This window comes from Xenopus laevis, chromosome 6S (genome assembly GCF_017654675.1).
Source record: "Xenopus laevis strain J_2021 chromosome 6S, Xenopus_laevis_v10.1, whole genome shotgun sequence".
NCBI classification, from domain to species: Eukaryota; Metazoa; Chordata; class Amphibia; order Anura; family Pipidae; genus Xenopus; species Xenopus laevis.
This window is the reverse complement of record NC_054382.1, coordinates 135,845,898-135,870,728: the sequence shown is the minus strand read 5'-3', so window position 1 is coordinate 135,870,728 and position 24,831 is coordinate 135,845,898. Positions and strand designations below refer to the sequence as shown.

At 45.7% G+C, this 24,831-nt stretch overlaps 1 protein-coding gene across 5 annotated transcripts; it reads left to right on the top strand.

Annotated features, from left to right (window-relative positions):
- Positions 1–850: 850 nt before the first annotated feature.
- Positions 851–24,579, top strand: gpt.S (glutamic-pyruvate transaminase (alanine aminotransferase) S homeolog). Of its 5 annotated transcripts, XM_041568238.1 has the most exons (13): positions 851–975; positions 1,910–2,268; positions 9,100–9,283; positions 15,005–15,094; positions 15,428–15,536; positions 16,800–16,933; positions 19,057–19,300; positions 19,458–19,537; positions 19,927–20,063; positions 20,441–20,615; positions 21,078–21,233; positions 22,690–22,802; positions 23,828–24,579. In XM_041568238.1, the coding sequence occupies exons 2-13, from the start codon at positions 2,261–2,263 to the stop codon at positions 23,916–23,918; spliced, it is 1,521 nt and encodes a 506-aa protein (XP_041424172.1). In that variant the 5' UTR covers positions 851–975; positions 1,910–2,260; the 3' UTR covers positions 23,919–24,579. The 5 variants fall into 5 exon arrangements, with proteins under 5 accessions (XP_041424172.1, XP_018079494.1, XP_041424173.1 ...); XM_018224005.2 differs by lacking the exons at positions 851–975; positions 1,910–2,268 and adding an exon at positions 3,105–3,264; XM_041568239.1 differs by lacking the exons at positions 851–975; positions 1,910–2,268 and adding an exon at positions 8,305–8,492.
- Positions 24,580–24,831: the final 252 nt, after the last annotated feature.

Sequence of the window (24,831 nt, the reverse complement as noted above, 5' to 3'; positions counted from 1 at the left end):
AGTGGCATAATAGTCTCTGGGAAGGGAGTGTGACTGTGGGATAGCAGGTATAGTAGGGAGAGATGGTGCCTATAGTAACAGTGGATAATAGTCTCTGGGAAGGGAGTGTGACTGTGGGATAGCAGGTATAGTAGGGAGAGATGGTACCTATAGTAACAGTGGGATAATAGTCTCTGGGAAGGGAGTGTGACTGTGGGATAGCAGATATAGTAGGGAGAGATGGTGTCTATAGTAACAGTGGATAATAGTCTCTGGGAAGGGAGTGTGACTGTGGGATAGCAGGTATAGTAGGGAGAGATGGTACCTATAGTAACAGTGGATAATAGTCTCTGGGAAGGGAGTGTGACTGTGGGATAGCAGGTATAGTAGGGAGAGATGGTGTCTATAGTAACAGTGGATAATAGTCTCTGGGAAGGGAGTGTGACTGTGGGATAGCAGGTATAGTAGGGAGAGATGGTGTCTATAGTAACAGTGGATAATAGTCTCTGGGAAGGGAGTGTGACTGTGGGATAGCAGGTATAGTAGGGAGAGATGGTGTCTATAGTAACAGTGGATAATAGTCTCTGGGAAGGGAGTGTGACTGTGGGATAGCAGGTATAGTAGGGAGAGATGGTGTCTATAGTAACAGTGGATAATAGTCTCTGGGAATTGATAATAGTCTCTGGGAGAGATGGTGCCTATAGTAGTAGTTCCTCTGTACATAGAAAGAATGTAGTAAGTTATATCAGAGCCCAGAAATAGCCGTGGATCCTTACTGGAGGGTGCTGGGGGAGAGGCAGAGGATTGAATGTCACACAAGATGTAAGCTGAGGGGCTGAGCTGTAGCCCAGGGCCACTCTGAGGAGGACAGAACAGGCACGGACCCTTTTTGTATACCAGCAATAGCCACTGTCAGACTTCAGTGATCACCAACAGGCACAAAACAAGGGAACTGCAGACTCTTTAGAATTGCAAGCTCTGTGGCTCAGTTTCCAGGTAAAACCTCAGCTTTTTAATGCATGCGACATGTTTTTTACTCTCAGAGATATAATACAAAGTAAGAGAAGCAGAAGTCAAGATAAAAAGATCGGGGCCTGATGCTTATCTGAAGGTCAGTGCCATTGGATTGCAGTAACCAGTGTGAACAGGAAGAGTTTGTTTCCCAGCTCATACAGTTCACTAGATGGCGCTGTTCTGTGGTCTCTATACAGGCTGATCTCTTTCCTAGATATTTACTCTTTTGGGGCATTAGGTATGTCGAGTGGGACAGTGTCATTCTATAGTCCTGTAATAAGCTGGTTGGGGGCACTGCTATTCTGTAGTCACACCAGGGAAAACAGTTAAAAGTACAAACAACTTCAGGAGGTTGAAGAAATCTGCTTCTTGGTTGTCATGCATCACTGACCCTAGCAACCAAAGAGCATGTCAAATTTCATGTGATAAAGAGGCAAAACAGAAAAGATAATTAAAAAAAATAATCACCAAATAAACTAAATAAGAAGTGGAAGGAGGGCAGCATGTGGGGCACAGGCAGGGAGGGAGGAGAAGTGCAAGGGGTAGATTGTTACTTTATCTCTGGTTCTGAGAGCTGCTCCCTTGCACCAAGGGCCCCACCTTTCTTATCTGTACAAGGAGCTGTCTCACAGTCCGAGAGAGATAGAGGTCTCACATAGTGGGGAAGCATGAGAAAGAGAAGCTGTCTGATCTTCTCTCATCTTCTGGAGACCCCAAGGTAATTAGAGTCCAGGAACCATGTCCAAATAATATTACGCAGTGATAAGCAGCTGGGGCAGATAGGAACGGGATGGGGCAGATTGGGAGGAATGAGGGTGGGATTATTGTGTCCCAGTATAAGAGGAAAGGTCAGGACTGCACCTGATATGAGATCAGAAGAGTCACAGGCTCTGAGAATGTTCTGTTCTTCTCACAGGTTATTAATACCCCCGGCACATGGGCACAGGAGCCAGGAGCTTCAGAAGGAGACGGGCAAAGACCCTGGCACTGCATCTCTGAGGGACAACAGCACACGGAACTGCAGGAGCCAGGGGTACAGGGCTCAGATTCCCTGTCACTGAATCAGTCAGACATAGAAAGTCACTGAGCCCCTGCAGCTGGATCTCTGAGAGATGGGCACAGACTGATGGTACTGGTTCCTGTAAGAGAAGCACAGACCCCCTGGCACTGAGGAGCACAGAGCTTGCACTTCATCTCTGAGAAGGAAACTCACACCCTGGTTCCTCTTGGGAGGGACATAAACAGATTTCAGATCCCTGAGGGAGGGATGAAGAGGTAAGTCAGTATTGGGCACAATCTCAATTGGAACTTGCTGTGGCCCCTGTGTAGGGTTGCCATCTAGCAAAACACCTGCCAGGTGTCGGTATTACAAATTTACCTGCAATGTAGCTGCCAGTAATTTGTAATACCCTTTACAAAAGTCCTTGCCCTCCGGTGGAAACTTACATTTTCTTTGGCTTCTGGCGATGCGGGCTGCCACTTCTGCGGCACTACCCCGTGGCTCCGCCCCTTTTTGCATCATGGTCCGCCCCTTTAGTATCCGCCCCCACCACTGGCCGGTAATTTATTTTTTTTTAAAAGGTGGCAACCCTACCCCTGTGCAGCACTGCTGTTTGGCTGTGACATACCTCCCAACATTTTGGAAATAGAAAGAGGCAAAAAAAGATCAGTGTGGCAACATTTTTGACCATGCCCATCTTCGTAGCCACGTCCCCTAATTACCATGTTTTACAAAATGTGGCAGTTTATGAAAGATTGAACACATTTGTGGTTTTTATGTTATTTATTTATTTATTTATTGCTAATGAAGGTGAATTGCAGCGGCCATTTGTATCAGGTATTGACAGGAATAGAGCAGCACTGAGATCTTTGTCACTTGCAGTACCACTTCCCACCAGTGTGTTCCCTCAGAGCTGCAGTGGAACAGCGCCCCCATGCGATTAGTGCTGCTGAGATGGAACTGACGTGTTAAACTGAATCATGTTCATGTGAAGCAGCTGCTTCATTTAAGTTACATTCCCATAGTGCCCCCCCCCACCATGCGCTAGTTGCTAGTTTACTGGCTTAAAATACAAGGGTGGAGCCTTCTCTGCCTCACCTGTAGCTGATACCACATTTAGAACCCCCAGGTGTGTGTCTCCTGCTGATTGGCTCCATTCCCTCAGGTAGTTTTGCAGAGAGGTGGTGGTGCTGCCCCAGGCCAGTCAGGATGGACTCAGATCTGATCTCATCTCACTGTGTGTGGGCAACATGGAATGTGTACAATGGCAGGTAGGTTCCATCTGGCCTTCTTACCTGAACCTCTGAGTGCTCAATGGCTGCACAGAAACCAGTGTAGTCTGCAGCATGCATCTTAAGTGAGGCCAGTTAGGTATATCCAAAATCCATATCTATATATACAACATCTGAACTGTCAACATTTGTTCCTTCAGCTGCTGCTGAACTGCAAGTCTCAGAACTTCCAACCCACCAGGCTGAGATTTGAATATAAGGGACCTCCACCTTGCCCTTCTGTACCTGCCAAACTTACAGCCTATGACATGTCGGCCCAGGGAAGTTGCCTCTATATAACCCCCCAAACCGAGCTCTGAAAGGGAAATTCCGTATCCAGCATTCCTACAATTCTTGGGGTGCTCCCCCTCTCTATACCCATGTGAGAAATACTGTGTCCCTATGATGTATCCTTCCTTGAGGCCAATTGTTACCCTGTCTACCTCCCATAATGCAGAGGGACTTCCCACGATGCACAGGGATTTCCCATGAGCTTTGGTAGGGGGTTGGTGATGGTGCTATACATTGTGTTCAATACTTTACATCTGGTTTCTAACACAGACCTGTGGAGCCCCAGAGCACCCCATAGATTTAGGGGATAATTTCCCCCTTTAAAGGATACGTGAAACTTTAAAATAAGTAAATGTAAAATGGATGAGGGGGCTATTCTAAGAAATATTGCAATGTACATTCATTATTTATTTTGTTTTGATTCCAAGATATTAAGGGATACATGTACTGTTAATGTGAATGAATTTTGTTACAACAGCGCCACCTGCTGGTCAGTTTCCCACCAGTCAGTAGTCAAGGAAGTTGTCAGGAGAAAGAAAGAGGCTGATGTTCTTCTGCTTAGGAAAGATGTGAGAAAGGTTTCTAATTTTATTCCTAAGCAGAAGAACATCAGCCTCTTTCTTTCTCCTGACAACTTCCTTGACTACTGACTGGTGGGAAACTGACCAGCAGGTGGTGCTGTTGTAACAAAATTCATTCATATTAACAGTACATGTATCCCTTAATATCTTGGAATAAAAACAAAACAAATGAGTAGATGGCATGTACGTGAGTCTACATTGTACTCAGCTGGAGTTGCCATATTGTATACAGTGTTATGGCTCCGCCTCCATCTGGCTGTAGAAAATGATAAAAACAAGTGGAGGTAATTGGATCAAATGCACATGGAGTAAAGGGGACACTGACTATGGAGGTGCGAATTCTGTGCCAACCTCCTAGGGCATCAGCGAGGCTCCTGGGACAGATCTAAAGTGCAAAGGAATAGTGTGGGTTTACTGCCAGTTGGGCGAGTTTGGATTGAAATTTGGGCGACTGTTGTGGGTTTGGGTCAGACTAGGGGGTCTCTCTCTCTCTCTCTCTCTGAAGCACAGAAGCAGTTTACAGAGCGAGAGGGTTTCGGTGCAGGTCCTACTATGGCAACATTTTGTGGGTAACATTGGGTGCAGGTTGGGGTCTGGTGCAGGTTTCTCCTGACCTCACATTACTACAAAAGAAATATTCTATTGAATAACAATTGTGATATTGTCACTATAAGCGGATGGTCCTCCTGCTGTTGCTCAGCCGGCGTCTTACAGCCAATTCTAAGCAACTTTCCAGTTGATCTTCATTATTTGTTTTGTATTTTTTTTTAATGATTTGCCTTTTTTTCTGAGTCTTTCCAGCTATCAAATGGGGGTCCCTGACCCCATCTAAAAACAAATGCTCTGTAAGATGCACCAAATCCACTATTTTGGATTCACCCAACCTCCGAATCCTTGGCAAAAGATTCGGCTGAATAACGAACCAAATCCTAATTTGCATATGCAAATGTGGGAAGGGGAAACGTTTTTTATTTCCTTGTTTTGTGACAGTCACCTGATTGCCCTCCCAGCCCCTAATTTGCATTTGCAGAAGGATTCGGCCGAATCCAAAACCCTGCTCAAAAAGCACGAATCCCGAACCGAATACTGGATTTGGTGCATCCCTAGTAAGACTACACATGTATTGTTATTGCTACGTTTTATTCATCTTTGTATTCAGGCCTCTCCTATTCATATTCCAGCCTCTTATTCAAATTAGCGCCTGTTGCTAGGGTAATCAGGACCCTAGCAACCAGAGTGCTGGAATTGCAAACTGGAGAGCTGCTGAATAAAAAGCTAAATAAGTCAAAAACCATAAATAAAAAAAAATAATAATTGCAAATGGTCTCAGAATATCCCTCTCTACATCATACTAACAGTTAATTTAAAGGTGAACAACCCCTTTAACATACTCCCCTAGTGATATCATTGGCATCAAGCACAAGTGTTACCAGCTAGGCCAGTAAAATGCTCTGGGTATATAATAATAATAATAATAATAATAAATATATGGTGCTGCTGACTGTACTGTACCTGTGCAGAGTATAATGCTATGATAAAGCGGTGGGTGTGCAAGGGGGGCGTATCATCCCCAGCCAATCAGATGCCCTACCTGTCCCACCCCTGGGACTCTGCCCCTGCTTGTTTTTTCCCGAATAACAGACGACTCAGCAGATATATCACATTATACAGTTATAGTGATGCCCTTGCACCAATGCACGTGAGTCTGGCAAAAACTGCACTGGTGCTCCAGACTCCCAACCCCAAATTAAAAGCCAGAAACTACAGTCTAAATCCATCTGTGCGGCCCCAGTACTGCTTCCCTGTGAGTAGGGTTGCCACCTTTTCTGGAAAAAAATACCGGCCTTCCTATTTATTTAACTTTTTTCCTTATCAATAACATTGGGATCAACCATCATTTTTACCGACCAGGCAACTAAAATACCGGCCAGGTGGCAACACTACCTGCACCAGTGGGTATGGGAAATCCATTGGCACACATCTGTCTGGTTAATATCATTGTGGAACACTAGGGGGAGCCCTTACACACTCACCTGTACTGACACTGGGAAATAATGAAAAATTCTTTAGTTCCCCTTTAAATGAGATTGTCATGGGCATTCTCTCTCTCTCTCTCTCTCTCTCTCTCTCTATGGCCACTGGTTTATGACAGCACCAGTTGCTATGGGTTACTGCACTTTTGTTCCCAGGCAGAGCAGCTCCCAGATAGAAAGGGGACGGGCTCCCTGGAAGTGGCCCTACAGGGTGGGAGTGACTTGGGGAGAGCGGAGTCATTATCTGCCAGTTATTCGGTGGTCTCACCCCTCCCATTATGGGATTAAGGGCAGAGCACCCACTTATATGAAATGGGGTGTCTACACAATACTGAACAGCAGCCAGAGGAAAGTGCATTGGGTTAAAGGGCAAATAAGAGTACAAACCTGAGCGTGAGATTTGTTCTCTTACATGTAGGGTTGCCACCTGACCGGTATTTTACAGGCCTGGCAGGTAAAAATGATGGTTAATCCCAATGTTATTAATAGGGAATAAAGATAAATATATAGGAAGGTCAGTGATCCCAATGTTATTAATAGGGAATAAAGATAAATATATAGGAAGGTCAGTGATCCCAATGTTATTAATAGGGAATAAAGAGAAATATATAGGAAGGCCAGTGATCCCAATGTTATTAATAGGGAATAAAGATAAATATATAGGAAGGTCAGTGATCCCAATGTTATTAATAGGGAATAAAGATAAATATATAGGAAGGTCAGTGATCCCAATGTTATTAATAGGGAATAAAGATAAATATATAGGAAGGTCAGTGATCCCAATGTTATTAATAGGGAATAAAGATAAATATATAGGAAGGTCAGTGATCCCAATGTTATTAATAGGGAATAAAGATAAATATATAGGAAGGTCAGTGATCCCAATGTTATTAATAGGGAATAAAGATAAATATATAGGAAGGTCAGTGATCCCAATGTTATTAATAGGGAATAAAGATAAATATATCGTAAGGTCAGTGATCCCAATGTTATTAATAGGGAATAAAGATAAATATATAGGAAGGTCAGTGATATGATCCCAATGTTATTAATAGGGAATAAAGATAAATATATAGGAAGGTCAGTGATCCCAATGTTATTAATAGGGAATAAAGATAAATATATAGGAAGGCCAGTGATCCCAATGTTATTAATAGGGAATAAAGATAAATATATAGGAAGGTCAGTGATCCCAATGTTATTAATAGGGAATAAAGATAAATATATAGGAAGGTCAGTGATCCCAATGTTATTAATAGGGAATAAAGATAAATATATAGGAAGGCCAGTGATCCCAATGTTATTAATAGGGAATAAAGATAAATATATAGGAAGGTCAGTGATCCCAATGTTATTAATAGGGAATAGAGATAAATATATAGGAAGGTCAGTATTTTTTTCCAGAAAAGGTGACAACCCTACTTACATGTCATTGGGATGTGGGGGGAGTGGGATTATTCCTGCATCGTATAAATGGGGTACTTACGGGAGACAACTACCTCTAGGGGCACTAAGTATGAGGTGACTGTCATGCTGCAACTGCCAGCAACCACTAACAGTCTGCTCTATAGAAATAATGGGAAGCCCTGAGAGGAGGGGGCTGCCTGGCCACGGGGTGATGGGCTTTTTCAGCAGGTTCCAGTGCCCTTTGGGTTTTGGGGAGCAAAACACTGAATCTGGGTTACGAGGTCACGTTTCCACATTTTTCCTGGGATGCTGGGAAGTGTAGTTGAACAGCTATAAAGGAAGGGTTTCCCCGGGGTGTTAGTGCTGGGTGCACACGTTACACAACTGGAGTCTCACGATACAAAAGGGAAAGTTCCTTTAATTCAGACTATTTCTTTCCTCCTGCTCTGCCTGCGGCCCAATCCCTGCCCTTCCTCGTCTGGGGGTCTGTGCCCAGTCCCATGTCCCAATATAATGCACAGACCCCCCCCCCCCCGTCTCATTATAGGAACTGGGTAACTGATTTCACACTGATACTGGGGCACGGGGGCTGCCACACTGCTCTATGGGGTTCTTCAAGGCACAGACAGAGATTTGGGGTCTCCTGATTCTCTGATGCACATAGACTCCATGGGTGCCCAGATTATCTGCGTATAGTATGCGGGTGCCCAGATTATCTGCGTATAATGTGTGGGTGGGTACAGGGAGTGATCCATTATCCAAAGCCCAGACAGGAATATTCCCAGTACACAGGACTCCTGGCGGCACAGCGAGGGGCGGAACTGACTGATAAGTGATTCCCAATTGATTCCCAGGGCAGATCCCTCACTCCCTGCTGGAGACTTTACCCTGGCGGCAGATTGTGTGTCGGTGACTGGTGAGTGGCTCTTGTCTGTCCCACATGACTGGGCCGAGGGGCTCTGGGGAGAGGTGGGACTGGATATGGGGGATCACAATGTCACTAAGGCAGCCCCCCATAGTAACAGCAGGTACCAGGGGTGTCAGTGTAGCACTTCTAGATGGTGGGATCTGGTTATAGTTGCACACTGCAGTTACTTTGTAGGGAGGAGAATTCGGCTGAAAGTTTAACTTTTCCTTTTTTTCACTCCACACGGACAAACTTATTCTCTTGCTCTCTCTCATACACACACTTTCTCTCTCTCTCTCTCTCTCACACACACACAGTCTCTCTGTCTCTCAGATTTGTATCCGGTTGGACTTGCTGAGCTTTTCCTTTACACAAACTGTCGGTGTCCGATCTCCCCAAGTGCCCCCAGGACCTGCCTCCTCTTCTCTTTTGGACTTTGCTTCTAGGGGCCCCTCTGTGGCTCTTGAGACCCTTTTCTCTTATTTCCCAACTGGAGCATCTGGGACATGAGTATTCTCAGGGGGTGTCTGAGGGGGGTGCTGGCCCCCAATGCTTCTGTTGTGTTTAGGAGCAGATTGGCCCCCCAGATCACTTCTGCCCTCCTGTGCCCCCCCAGGTCGCTGTCAGGAACTCCGCTGGCTGAACGGGACAGGAAAGTTACTGAGAAGATGTCGGAGAACGGGACCTGCAGTCGGATCCTGACTCTGGACTCCATGAATCCCTGTATCCAGAAAGTGGAATACGCAGTGAGGGGCCCCATTGTCATCAGGGCTGTGGAGCTGGAGAAAGAACTGCAGCAGGTGAGGGGGGGTTCTGTATATTTTAGGGGACATTTCACTGGAGGGAACTGATATCAGCAAAGCTTAGACCAGCCATGTAATAAATACTATAGTGGGGGGGGGGTGCTCTCATTGATGGTGGTCTTAGAATTTTACCAGTTCTGCCCCCCCCAAACATTAAACTTGCTCTGAGGTTCCACATAAGGATTGTGGGATTATTATTTGGCCAGTGAAGCCCCATAGCATTAAGGTTCCCGGGACCCACAGGGAGATGTGACTCTCCCCTCCATTAAGGGGTTAAAGACAATGAACGTGGGGCAGAGCTGCTGGAGGGACCACTTATTAACAAGTGTCAGTTTCTATTTGATCTAAAGGACCCACGTAGCAGTTTTATTAACCCCCAGCTGAGCCTTCATTACTGCTCCCATCATTCCCAGGGGCTGGGGTGCCAATACTAAAGAGCAGGGAGTCATAGCAACTGCAGGATTAGGGGGGGTCATACATTAAGGACAGTAACCTGACCGTCCGGAGGTGTTGCCGAGGGGTTACTTACCCTTTACATTTGTTTCTCTCCAGCACACTGAAGGTTACTGTGCTAGTATATAAATAAATGTTGATAATAATAATAATAGTAGTAGCGCGGTACAATAGGAGGATTAGCTGCAATGGTGAAATCCAACTAGTCACTAATCTGATAGTCGTGATTATTAGGGAGGAATCACTTTAGTGCAGGGAAGTGACAGACGCTGGAGGATTCTCTCATTATGTATCAGGCTCAGCATTTAGAGGTTGGGGCAATAAGTGGGGGTACAGAAATAAAGACCCCCCCTCACAGTTGCCCCTCCTATTGCTGCTGTTGGATAAATAATAGTAACTCTGATTTGCACCGTTACTTGTACATTGTGTTGCTGGAACCTGCATCAATATCGCCAACATGAGGGTAGCGCAGTGTCATTGGCACAGGTAATGGGGCGCTGCACTTGGGGTACCAGGGAGGCAGGAGGGGTTCCATCTGGGGAGCAGAAATAACTTGTCCTGTTCCAGATTCCTGAGTCGTGTACATTACACCGATGTGCAGGAGGGCAGGCAGGGGTGGGTCTTGTTTGCTCTTCACTATCTGCCAACAACTCCCTGTATCCTGGAGGGACGTATGACTGTGCAGTTAACCCTGTCTGCCCCAGAGCTATATAAATACTGTGTGTGATGGGTGGGTATGTTGTATATCAGGAGCAGGAGGCTAATGTAATGCTGGGGGCTGGGCTATATTGCAATATATATATATATTCTTTATATACATAATTATGAAGAGGAGACACTGTGACACTACAATAAATTGTGTTTTTAGAAAACGGAGTGTTTGTCCTCTTCATAATTATCTACATATTATTTGGCCAAGTACCCGGAAAAAGGAATATTGAGACGGAGTGCGGGTATCACCTTTACTCTTATTTATATTATATTATATTATCCTGTAAGTGCTGAGATACCCAGAGAGTAGATCCCATGAGTTTCCCAGTCCAGTGTTTGTCCCTATAATAATAACACTGGCAGCTGCCATACTGATCTATTTCCAACATGTACTTATAGTTAATTACAGTATGAGACGACCGGAGTGTCTCAGCCTAAGCTCATGGGAATGGTCAGCGTGTGCCCTCCAGCACTACTGTAACTCTACTCTGGTGCCACTGCTGTGCCCGGCCCTCCAGCTCACCTACAGAGGGGCCCGGGGCCTGAGCAAACTGTTAGACCAACTCAATGGGCCTCACTGTGGCCCCAAACTCACAGTAATAACTATTCTGAGAGTCATGAGACATTAACCCCTGGAGTGACTCCAGGCCACTGGTAATTGTCTCGTCCTCTCCAGCACCCCGAGACTCAGCAGAGTTTGTTAGTGATCCCCCCCACTTGGCCTCACATACTGAGACTTGTGCACTAACCTACCCCCCCCCCCAACTCTCCCCACTTCACTATATGCCCCTTTTACCCCCAAAAGCCTCTCCCCTTCGTTTCATTGGTCCCTTAGGAACAGGCTGCTGCTGGGCTTGGTCCCTGGAACACAAATCCAGTAATGTCAGGCAGGACTCGACTTGTATCACCCCGAGGTGTCTGTCTGTAATGGGTGCTGACACCCTGAGCTGCAAGTAATTCTACAAGAGGTGGAGGGGTGCATGATCACATGATACACTAGGGCAACTACAGACACCAAGTGACACCCAGAGGTCCATGTAACTGCTTCTACTACATTCTGATCCTGTGAGCTTGCACTTCAGTAATGCCTGTGGTGCTTGGGGCAAGTTCTAGGGTATAATGAGCCCTGGAAAGTTCTGGAAATGCTGCTTGTCCTGCCTAAACTGTCAGTTGTTCATGAGCTCCGTCCAGGGTCGGACTGGGGGGCCCGGGGCCCACCGGGACTGCTGGTCCAGGGCCCCCCGCCCCCCTACAGCGACGCGCAGAACTCGGCACAACTATGCGTATGCGCCGCTCGAACGCCGCCATGCGCATGTGCGAGCGGCGCTTCTCGGTGCGCATGCGCGAGGGCCGATACGCATCGCCGAAAACTTTTTTTTTTCAAAATTTTTATATTGGTAAAGGGGCCAGTCCGACACTGGCTCCGTCAGTTTGTTGTGGCTACATTCAGCCCTAGACTGGCAATGTCTGGGTTCAGGCAAATGCCAGAGGGGCTGCTGTAAGATGCCATAGACACTCACTATGGACTGGTGGGAGACTGGTTGGGCCTCTGTGTACTTGGAATGTCAGGGCCTATTTTGACTCCAAGTCCAGGGCTGGCTAGTGGCTACATTTTAATTTCAGCAGCATCACATTCACCAGAAAACTGAAAAAAAGTGATACTGCTAATTTCCTTAGAGAAGGAACAAGTCTTTCCTATGAGTCGTATTAGTTAGAAAGGAAAAAGAAATGGTTTGATGGCACCAAGCTCCTGGTTAATTAGTTCACGGCCATGGACGATGCAAATGTTCTCCTAGTTGGGTTATTTGGGGAGAGGGAGAGAACCACAATCCTGATTGGTGGGTTTATTGGGTAGGGGAGAGAAACATACTCCTGGTTATTTGGTTTATTGGGTAGGGGAGAAAAGCACAATCCTGATTGGTTGGTTTATTGGGTAGGGGAGAGGAACACACTCCTGATTGGTTGGTATATTAGGTAGGGGAGAGAGACACACTCCTGATTGGTTGGTTTATTGGGTAGGGGAGAGAAACACACTCCTGATTGGTTGTATTTTATAGGGGTGGGTGGAAGGGAGACCAGCATGCTCCTGGTGGGTTGGGTTTATTAGAGGGGAAGCTCGGGGGAGCTCCTGGTTGATCAGTATAGGGGGAGAGAAGTGCACCCTTGATTTGTTTTACTGGAGAACAAGAGATTGAGACGCACACAGTCCTGGTTGGTTGGGTGCATTGGGGGAGGTGGGGACACTCAGTCCTAGTTTGTTAGGGGTGCAAAGCCCCCAATGTACAGTATAAATGTGATACAAATATGTCTCCTGTTCAACCACTTGTGTCCTAAACTACAAGAAGGTGTCACATTCCTTCCTATTGGCCTTTTTAACCAAAAACTGGGCGTCTCTCTGTCTATTTTATTGCCCTGGGCACAAGTGCCGGAGAACCAAGGGGCGCAGTATTGTCTCCATTAAATACCCGTGCGCAATAACGGGGAAGAGGAAGGAATGAAGGAACTTGGGACCCAACTTTGACGAGAAACAAAAAGGGAGATTTGTTGTAAGCAGATCTAATGGTGGGATCCTCTTTCCCATATTCAGGAATATAATTCTATATTTCCCACACGTTCCCCTTTGGGACTGGGTTAAGGGCAAGTAAGAGAGATGCAGTTCAGGGAAGTCTCTGGTGCAGTTTGGAATCAGTAGAGCAGCAGAACCATTGGTCCATTTGTCTGTGACCCCCAAGGTCGGGATTATTCTGCTTCTCTCTGTGCCGAGCGGATTCTTTTTCCCCCCATTCATCTCTATGGAAACTGACACCGATTCTGCCGGATTTTTTGTGCCATTTATTTGGAATTCCTGAGATACCGACCCTTTTATTCCCCCTGAGGGTCTCGCACACAAACTCCAGCATCACTTATTTATGTAGCGCCAGTCGTTCTTTATTCCTTTCCCTCAGCTGCTGGGCCTTTATTTGTTCTGGAGGAATGTGAGAAGCTTTGGATAAACACCCAGGGCCCTCGGATTCTATGGAAATTGCCCCCCTGGCCTCACAAATGTCAGTGGAAGGTGTAGAATAATGTACATTGTGGGAAACTGTCATATGAAACCTATTTTACAAATAGTGACATGAAATAGTTTATTTTTCTGCTCTTTGTGTTTGTCAGTTGGATGGTCCAAACTGGATTGTACTGGGACCAGTTTGTTAGAGCAGAGACATCACTCTCTCTGACACCCCCTGGTACAAAGACCCCCCCCCCCCGGGGCTCAAAGCACAATTGAGATATTGTCATAAACAGTCTGTTCCAGGTCTTGTAACCCAGAGCAACCAGCATTCAGACATGTGACTCTTGCTTCCTGCTGATTGGTTGCTGTGTGTTGCTAGACTCATTATTCCATAGGCTCATTAATCATTCACTTCAGTTCAGTGGAGGGTTTTCCCCCAAGTTCTTCCTTTCATCTTTCTGCCAGTTCTTCATATCCAGTATTTGTACAAATGCTGGGGGCCTGATACTTCATGCGGTACCTCCCAAAATCTGCATGTTTGTTACATACTTTGCCTCCCTAGGGGATCGTTTAGCTATATTAGGGGTAATTGCTAAATTGGGGCCCCACCGACGTACTAAAAGGGGTGACCTAGAATGTTTTAGATACCTGCTATGGTATATGGTTTATATATATATACAGGTATGGGACCTGTTATCCAGAATGCTTGGGACCTGGGGCTTTCCAGAATAATGGATTTTTCCATAATTTGGATCTTCATACCTTAAGTCTACTAGAAAATCATATAAACATGAAATAAAGCCAATAGGCTGGTTTTGCTTCCAATAAGGATTAATTATATCTTAGTTGGGATCAAGTACAAGTTACTGTTTTATTATTACACAGAAAACGGAAATCTTTTTAAACATTTGGATTATTTGATTATAATGGAGTCTATGGGAGACTACCTATCCAGATAACAAGTTTCCGGAAAACTGATGACATATCTTTCTATAGAGACTGACATGGATTTTATTCTGGGTTTGTATCCACTCAGCTTTATTGCCGGGACAGACACTAAATGATCTTGGGGGAGAGAGAGAAGGGCAAGTTGGCAGTGAGTGGAATTTGGCCTCTCCTAGGGAAAGTGACTGGTGAATGTCAGCAGCCTGGCAGTGAGTTGTTTGCTCAGCGGAGCACCTTTCCTCCCATTCACTTGCCCTTTAGATAAGAGATTTCTGAGCAGAAAGTGCCGACGCAGGAGCCCAATGGCACAGAGGACAAAGATCACTGGTTACTTTCTCTAACCCCCCCCCCAGCATCAGCATTAACACGTGGGAGCTGCCATGTCACTTGGCTTCACAGTTATTCCAACACAATATTGTGGCAATAAATAGATTTCACTCTATGAATTATGGCCTAGAAAACGGCAGCTCCTCCAAAGTTCTTTCTTTATGAAGAACCTCTGACTCCTCAGAGACTTGGCCTTTAATAAAGGACTGGATTTCTCTTCTCTCCTCATGAGGTTCTAATTCTAAACCAGGGCTTGTCTATAATCCTTTCTGCTCTTTTCATTCTTGCAGGGAGTGAAGAAGCCATTCACAGAAGTGATCAAAGCCAACATTGGAGATGCCCATGCGATGGGTCAGAAACCTATAACTTTCCTGCGCCAGGTAAGGAGGGGGTCACAGCATTCCTGGCCAGTCTGACAACCCCATGCAGCTATATATTTGCTGTATTTTGTTTTTGTTTTATAATGGAGATCTGCCCTTCTGGGTGCCATTCTTGTGCCTATGGAGGATTTTTTAATGGGATGAACATTGGGCTAGGCCAATACACCCAGAGGGATCTCAACTGGGGAGAACCCAGGCCAGGTCCTGAGCTAGAGGACGAGCCCTGTGCCCATGCTGTGCCTTGGGGTAGATCTTTGGTACCAATCCTGTGGTTCTGTAGGGTTCTGTGTTGGGGCTAGTCCATTGTTCTCACTGTAACCCCATGTGTTGAAGGTCAGTGCCATCTGTCTGTACCCCGAGCTCATGAATGACAACAAGTTCCCGGAGGACGTGAAGCAGAAGGCAGCGAGGATCCTGCAGGCGTGTGGCGGGCACAGCATTGGTATGTTGGGGTGGGGGGGTAAGGTCACAATCTGATAGTTGGGAGGGTAAAACCTTGAACCAAGGCAGGAATGTAACCAGGTGGGGGCTTCCCAAGGGAACATCTGAGTCTGTCCTTTTCAACCACATTCCTCTACTGTGCACAGTGTCAGACTGGCCCACGGGGATACCAGGAAAACTCCCGGTGGGCCCAGGTGTCAGTGGCCCCTCCTGCTTCTAAATATTTGGCCTATTTCATGGTCATTCCCTATTTCTATGAGAACAAAGAGGCTAAATAGATGGAATAATTGATTATAGTGTGTAAGGAAAACAGACTAGGAGAATAGAGGTTGATTGTGGAGATGAAGAATAATAGTACTGAGAGTGGCCCCTGATCTAAGGTTTTTGGGTGGGCCCCTGGTGTCCCAGTCCAACACTGACTGTGCAAGTGGAACATTGGCAATTGTGCAGGTTCATTGGAGCCCAACTCTTAGGGGGACCTGTGTGTTCAATTCAAGACCCTTGAGTTACACTTAGTTCTTTACCAGAACACTTTCTAACTAGTAGGATTGGGCTCTTAGGCCTTTAACCCCCAATGTACTACCCTAATGGAGAACCTACAATTCTTCCTCAATGACCCCCCCCTCCATCCTGTCTGTTTCACTTCACTCATAAGTGTCCTCACCAACGTTCATAGCCTGAAACCCCCCAGATTTCGTTCTTGTGGGGGACATCCCTCTGATGAGCCCCAAAGAGGGTGGGATGTGATGAATGGCTGCTCTAGTGAGTTTTAAAGCCCAGTGGTTCAAGTTTCTAGGGACTTCCAATGTGTAACATGGAGGCTACAAAAATGTTCCTCTGAATATTGCCTAGTACCACCTCTTATCCCTACAGCCTGATACTCCTACCCCCCCCCCAGAGCTGCAATCTCCCCCCTTCTATAGTCCAGGAAAACCTTTGTACCTGCCTCCCCTGTCCCATAGTTGGGGGGGGGGGTCTCTGTCGAGTGGCATAACTAGATATTACTGGTCCCCACTGCAAATTTTTTCAGGTCCCTAAAAAGTGTAGAAGTTGAGCTGTTTTACCAATATTTATTAACATTGAATATGAATTAGGGCCTCATAGGGCCCCTATACCTCCTCTGCTTCCTCTGTAGTTACTCCCCTGTCTCAGTCCATATGATGGAGACTCCTCTGCTCTTTATATGGTGCCTGGGGGTCTCTGCCCCTTGTAGGCAGTCTCACCCTGTTCCTAATTAATGTGTGTTCTATCCCCCCCCAAACAGGGGCCTATAGCGCCAGCCAAGGGATTGAAGTGATCCGTCAGGATGTGGCCAAGTACATTGAGAGAAGGGATGGGGGTATCCTGTCCGACCCCAACAACATCTACCTCTCCACGGGGGCCAGTGACTCTATTGTGGTACTGTATATAAGCCTTGCTCTTTATAGAGACCAATACAAGAATCCTCTGCACTCAACCCATTGTTTGTGCCCTCCCCTTATATTGCAATATATTTCATTCATTTACACAGGGATTAAGTTTTACCTGCGACTCACTTGCTCCCTGGGTTAAATACTAATGAAGCAGCCGATTAGAATAACTGTGGTGCTGCGTGTGCAGGTCCTGCGACATCGCCCATATATTGCTCCCCATGGGAATAAAATCTGATTTTCCTTTGGGGGTGACAAAATGAGCGAGAAATGCAACATTGTACACAGCAATGGTTATTATTCTGATCCGCAGCTTAATGACTTGCTTCAGCCTCGGCAGAATACTGATCAGTGATTGGTTGTTCCAGTTTACTAATATCTGGCCCAGGTTCTATAACAAGGGACACTGTCTCTTTGGCACATAGTGTCCCCCCTTATTCTTTTCACTTCTGTAATGAGAGGGTTACGGTGCATTCCTGGAGTGAATACAGAGTGATACAATCCCCTTGTTTGTTCCCAGGACTGTGACCTGCTGTTTGTGCCAATGGGGGATTAAATGTTTGCGTTGCTTGGACCCCAACACCCTGACAGTCTATGAATTCTTCCAATATTCCTGTCTAGGGGTGCTGGGAGTTGTTCAATAAATACATTGTACACAAAGCATCTTCCCTGCCTGCGCTGAACTGGTTGCAAAATATAATTCCCACCCCTGACCTGCTGCCTGAATATTACCCAAATTATAGCTTGTAGCCCAGAGGTGCCTCCTGCTTGCCCATATAGAACCAGGACAGTCTCTCACGTTGCCCTGACCCATTCTGCCCTCGTTTCCCCAGCAGTGATGCCCATATGTTCTTGGCACAGTCTATGAGAGCGGGTGCCCCGCAGGCTGGACTTGCTGACTTGACTCTTTCATTGTGTTTGTTCCCCCCTGACACAATATTCCCTGCGGCTCTGTCCCTCCGAGTTCTGTGTTTATCCAAATGGTTCCTCTCCCTGCCAGGCACCACTGACCTGTCACTGAACTACAACTCCCAGCAAGCTCCAACAGATGATTCCCAGATAACACTCAATATTCCAATGCCTGGAAGTGATCTAATGAAACAATGTGTGTCCCTTAGTAGGGGAATGTGTCACCACAAGTGTCACCAGCTTTGTCATGTTACTAGATATGCAATGACACAGTAAGTTAGGTGGAATCCATCAAGTTCAAACTTTTATTTCTCTATAACCTGCCCAACTATATATAACCCAATGCTACTGATCCAGAGGAAGCTTAAAAAAACCCCCTTCTCTCCAATTCCTCAAAGAAGGAGCAATAAATTCCTTCCTGATTCCAAGATGGACAGGAGGGCTCCAGACACGAGGGGAGAACTTAGAAACTCCATGCAGGCCCTGTCCTGGTTGAAACCAATCACAAGAGTCCACCATGCCCAGCAGTAGCGCCAACCCCTGGGAAGTACTTGCCCAGCCCAAGGTGGTCCTATTGAAGAAACATCTGCTCAACTGGCCATTGACCTCGGACGTAGGGCACCTTTAGAAAAGGAAAGCAAAGATCTGATTGATTCCTATTGCACCTGAGGAAGGGGTTGACCCCGAAAGCTTGTGCCAACACTGCTGAATAAATGTCCTAAAAGGCAAAATCATGTTTGGTGTGCTTCCTCCCTATGGGAATCTTCCTATGGGCAAGTCCATAAATCAACCCCATATTCTCATTCCATACAGCAGGGGTCCCCAACCTTTTTTACCCGTGAGTCACATTCGAATGTAAAAAGAGTTGGGGAGCAACACAATCATGAAAAAGTCCCTTGGGGTGCCAAGTAAGGGTTGTGATTGGCTATTTGGTAGCCCCTGTGTGGATTGGCAGCCTACAGGAAGCTCTACTTGGCAGTATACTTCGTTTTTATGCAATTAAAACTTTCTTCCAAGCCTGGAATTAAAAAATAAGCACCTGCTTTGAGGACACTGAGAGCAACATCCAAGGGGTTAGAGAGCAACATGTTGCTCACGAGCTACTGGTTGGGGATCACTGCCATACAGTCTCCTGTTATTGTGCACAGTGTCTCCCCCTGCTGGGCGTTCAGTCCTTTCATTTTTTTTTTTCTTCCCCCACAGACGATGCTGAAGTTGCTGGTGTCTGGGCAGGGGAAATCCAGGACGGGGGTGATGATCCCGATCCCCCAGTACCCACTGTATTCTGCAGCCCTGGCAGAGTTGGATGCCGTGCAGGTTAATTATTATCTGGATGAGGAGAACTGCTGGGCCCTGGATATCGATGAGCTGCGGAGGTCACTTATGGAGGCCAGAAAACACTGTGACCCCAAAGTACTGTGCATCATTAACCCAGGAAACCCCACAGGTACCCCAACTGTTTGCAAAGTACTGTTCATTATTAAAGGAAAACTAAAAAAATGATCATTTTGGCTAGTTACTGCACAGCTATGGCCGCATGTACCCCCCAACCAGGTCCATATTACTGACACTGTGATGGTGCAAGTGTGTCTGTGTCCCCCCAGGGCAGGTGCAGAGCCGCAAGTGCATTGAGGACGTTATCCGTTTTGCTGCTGAAGAGAATCTTTTCCTGATGGCTGATGAGGTACTGACCCAACTAACCAGTCTCCTCTTTGGGCTGGTCCTGTGCCTCAGGCTTGAAGGGGGACTATCTGTTGGGGGGAATTAGACTTAGACGGGAAGGGACAAGTCGTCCTCCTCTCCCGGGCATGGAATTCTCCTGATCAAGAAACGGGGTCCTTTATGTCACAAATTTTAGTGTTAATATAGTAACATTTATAAATGTATTCTGCTTTTTAATATGTGAGGGCCCCGCACTGCATTATCTTGGACAGGATCACGTCTACCAGACCTGGTTCTGCCGGTTATCGGTGTGTTCTAGAGCTGGGATGTGACTTACAGTTATAGTTTCACTACTCTAAATGTCTGAAGCCTGAAAGCACTGACCATATATCCATCATCTCTTGCCCCCAGGTGTATCAAGATAATGTCTATGCCAAGGGCTGTGCCTTCCATTCCTTCAAAAAGGTTCTCTTTGAGATGGGACCCAAGTATTCAGAAAAACTGGAACTGGCGTCTTTCCACTCAACATCCAAGGGATACATGGGAGAGTGAGTGGGGCCCAAAATGCTGTGGGACGTTACCAGACCCCCCCCCATATTCCATATATATCTCACATCCCAAGTTGTGTGAAGAATCATCTTGAGTTATTTAGTCTAGTGTATACTGTAGTCCTACAGGAGAAGGTTCTAGTGCACCATGACCTGCTCATAGACTGTACTTATTCTCACAAATGTTTGGCCAACCTCGGCATGGTCATAATTGATATCCTTATTTTTACTAATTGAGAACTGGCACACCATGACCTGCTGATAAAATGGTAGCGATACAATGTTACTAGTGGAGATGGTACTGGCACACCATGTCCTGCTCATAGAATGGTGCCATTACCTGCTGGTGAGACCTGTTGTGTCTTTGCCCTCCTCAGGTGCGGTTTCAGAGGGGGTTACATGGAAGTGATCAATATGGATCCTGCTGTCAAGCAACAACTAACCAAGTTGGTGTCAGTGCGTCTGTGCCCCCCAGTGCCAGGACAAGCATTACTCGATGTGATTGTGAACCCACCAAAGCCCGGGGAGCCCTCCTACAAACAGTTCATTTCTGTAAGTCTCTCCACTTACATGTTCTAAAAGGAGGAGAGTGTGTGTGTGTGTGTGTGTGTGTGTGTGTGTGTGTGTATTGTGAACATTTAACTGGTTTTGTGAAATGATTTTTTTCAGTTCTCAATACACCCGATCTGAACACACACATTCTCAAGCAAGAGTAAAAATGAGCTCTCAGAATGCAAAAAACTATTTCACATAAATGTCTTGGAACATGTCTTAGAACATGTCTTAGAAATGTCTTAGAAATATGTTTTTTGAAGGGTGGGGGAACTGCATTGACTCTGATAACTGGATCATCCCCCAGAACCTCTAATAATGAATGGTTCTTAATGAAACTCTGTGCCCCGTATAGGTCTGTCCATCGCTAGTGCTCCTAGTGTAGAGGAGACCAAAGCTTATTGAGGGGTGTTGACTCAGGTCAATGATGCTGATATTGGCAGATATAATTCCTTTCTCCAGGAGAAGCAGGCCGTGCTCAGTAACCTGGCTGAGAAAGCTCGTCTCACGGAGGAAATCCTTAACCAATCGCCTGGGATCCGCTGTAATCCAGTTCAGGGAGCCATGTACTCGTTCCCAAGGATCCACATCCCAGAGAAGGCTGTTAAACTGGCACAGGTAATTGGGGGAAGTGGGTGTACCTCGGACTGTTAACTTCAGAGAGTTTAATCATGTTATTGACTCCGTCTGTTGATCTTTATTCTACTGGGAACTTGGGTTATCATTTTCAAGTTTTTCTGTTCTAGATCCATCTGCTGCTCCTCCTTCTCTAGATTTGTCTCCTTGCCCAAAGGACCCTTCTCTGTCCATACAGAGTCTCTGCTTCCCTAGACCTGTCTTTGACCACATTGCTATGTCTGTCTATTTATAAAAAAAAGGGGTGGACTGAAGGTTGTGAGGGGATGTTTTTTTTTTTTATAAGGACATTATAGAAAGTGGGAGGTCTATTTTTCCTTAGAATGGATCATTGGACCAGAGGCCACCCCCTTATTAGGGATGTAGCGAACCGCCGTTTTGGTGTTCGCGAACGCCGTTCGCGAACACCGGCAAAAAATTCGAACCGTTCGCGAGCTTTGAACACCCGCAAAATCGTTCGATTCGAACGTTCAAAGGATTTTTCGTTCGATTCGAACGTTTGAAGGATTTTCATCGTTCGATCGAAGGATTTTCATTCGAATCGAACGGTCGAGGGATTTTAATCGTTCGAACGAATGGAAATCGTTCGAACGAATGGAAATCGTTCGAACGAATGGAAATCGTTCGATTTTAGCGGTCGAATGGTCGCGAACTCAAATTGCAAACGTTCGCGAACATTAGGCGGACGCGAACGGTCGAAGTTCGCGCGAACTGTTCGCTACATCCCTACCCCTTATACTAGAGGAAAATAACCTTTTATTTGAAGCAACGTAGAAGGCTCTTCACAGTGAGGACAGAGATATTGGGGAATGCATTGCCGGGTGATGTTGTGATGGCTGAGAGAGGCTTGGATGGTTTCTTGGACAAGCAGAATATCATAGGCTGTGGTGATAATAAAATTAACAACAATTAGTATAGATGGGGGTTGAACTTGATGTTGGTCTTTTTTCCAACTCCGCTATACAGATGCAGCCACTTTGGTTTGTCTGTTTGACACAGAATAACTAAACACAGATATCCCATTTATCTCATTTAACACAGAAAACTGTGTCACAACATCCCATCTAATTAAAGCATTCACCATTGTGAACAATGGTGCTTTGGTATGCTAATGAAAAGGTTAAATGCATTAAATGAGTTAAGATAACTTTAGATAACACAGTTTCTTCAATTAACTCTGAGTCATGACGCATTTAACTCACAAATCCAAGTGGCTTCATCTGTATGTAACAACTGTATGGCCATACTTTTCTTGACCTGTTTCTCTGCCCACATAGAGATCTGTCTCCTTCTGACACTCTCAACATTGGTACAGGCAGAGACACCAAGTACCACTCTATTCTCATTTGTTCCCTAGAGGTCCATACCCCTTACGTTTTCCTCATCCCATTCATTCTATCCCTTTCACCCCATTTCTCCTCCCCACTCTTGCCTGCAGGCTGAGGGACAGGCCCCAGATATGTACTTCTGTATGAAGCTGCTGGAAGAGACTGGAATTTGTGTGGTACCTGGAAGTGGATTTGGACAACGTGAGGGCACGCACCATTTCAGGTCAGCAGATCTATGAGGAATCCAGCCCTATTCTATGCTTTAACTGTCTCTCTACACCTCAATGAAATGGCACCACCTAGTGGTAAATATAGATTAGTGTTTTAATTGTCTTTAAAGGATAAGTGAGCGTGAAATTGAAGAGGGGCTATTCTTAGAAATTTTGCAGTGTACATGTATTATTTTTATTCAAAGATATTAAGAGATACATGTACTGTTAACTAGGGATGCACCGAATCCACTATTTTGGATTCGGCCTAACCCCCGAATCCTTTGTGAAAGATTCGGCCGAATACCGAACCCTAATTTGCATATGCAAATAAGGGGTGGGAAGGGGAAAATGTGTACTTCCTTGTTTTGTGACTAATTCATGCGATTTCCCTCCCCACCCCTAATTTACATATGCAAATTAGGGTTCGGATTCGGCCAGGCAGAAGGATTCAGTCGAATCTGAATCCTGCTGAAAAAGGCGGAATCCCGAACCGAATCCTGGATTCGGTGCATCCCTACTGTTAATATGAATTGTGTTCCAACAGCGCCACCTGCTGGTCAGTTTCCCACCAGTCTGACCAGCAAGTAGTCAAGGAAGTTGTCAGGAGAAAGAAAGAGGCTGATGTTCTTCTGCTTAGGAATAAAATTAGAAACCTTTCTCACATCTTTCCTAAGCAGAAGAACATCAGCCTCTTTCTTTCTCCTGACAACTTCCTTGACTACTTGCTGGTCAGACTGGTCTGTATCCCTTAATATCTTGGAATAAAAACAAAATAAATAATAAATGTACATTACAAAAAGTGCTTAGAATAGAACCCTCATCCATTTTACATTTATTTTAAAGGTTTACTTATCCTTTAATGTCCCAGCACTGACTACTTAGACTAAGTCCACTCATCTCCCTTAGTAACTGCTCCCAGGTTAGTGAATCCATATTTCTCCCACAATATATAAAACAATATCTGAGCTGTACCTGCCACGGTCCAATAATACTGAGCACACGTGACCCCTCTCTTATTCTTGCCCCCTCTCTGCAGGATGACCATCCTCCCTCCCACTGATAAGCTAAAGAGCCTGTTAGAGCGGCTGAAGGATTTCCACCAGAAATTCACAGAAGAGTATTCCTAGGGTGCCACAATGGGGGAGACCATCTGTTGACTAGTAGGACACGTGTAACCCTTAAATCTGCCCCGTGCTTTTTACCTCCTGCTTTGCGCTCTCATGTGATCTACTCAACCCCAACCCTGGAGAAGACTTCACTGACTGACTCCCCAACTAGACATGAATTGAGGAGCAGACCCACAATTGTGCCTCTCAGTATTCACTAATGATGAACAGATCCGTAACCAGTTACAGCCACACGTGCACCTTTTTGTGTTTTTATCTCGATTTAGCACTTTTGTTGGAATCCAAAGCCAATATGTGAAAACTCTCTTGTTCCTAATGACACTAATGACTGGTCCCCAGTAGTAAGGCCCCTAATAACCATGGGATACAGTTTGTGATTTCCCAGCCTGGTGCCATTCCCTTTTGCCAATATTAAAAAAATGCAAGTCTGATTGGTTGCCATGGGCAACTGCACTAGGACAAATTAGCACCGAAGTCTTAAGTATTCTCGGCTGTCGGGTCGTTCTTGGTGGGTGTTGCTTGATCCTCTCGCTGATCAGCTGATTCCCCAACTGACCTACTAGCCAAGGTGCCAAACTACTGGCCAGTCCTGCTCAGCATTTTAATATAAAGGGCTAAAATGAAAGTTTTTATAATGAACCAATAAAGATTGTGAGGAAGATTCTTTGTCTGTTTTTATTTGCCCCCCCCCATACAGGGGCTGAAAAAAGCAGCTTATTGGCCTGTGTGTGGCCCCTGCGACTTGCTTCCACGATCAATATGTGGCTGAAAGTCAGACAGATGGGCGGTTTAAAAAATCCCGTCTGATTGTGGTCGTATCTGTTTGTTGATGAGGTCCTGCGATCCGCCCGCCATATTTCCTCCATTCTTATACAATCGTTGGGCCCATGATCAGATCTGATATCTCCCACCT

Bases quoted from the DNA above. Each gene is read 5' to 3' on its own strand.
- gpt.S (XM_018224004.2), top strand. From the start codon at position 8,990: ATGAGTATTCTCAGGGGGTGTCTGAGGGGGGTGCTGGCCCCCAATGCT. The intron at 19,301-19,457 runs GTACCCCAACTG...GTGTCCCCCCAG, and splicing joins TAACCCAGGAAACCCCACAG to GGCAGGTGCAGAGCCGCAAG. The intron at 20,064-20,440 runs GTGAGTGGGGCC...TGCCCTCCTCAG, and splicing joins TCCAAGGGATACATGGGAGA to GTGCGGTTTCAGAGGGGGTT.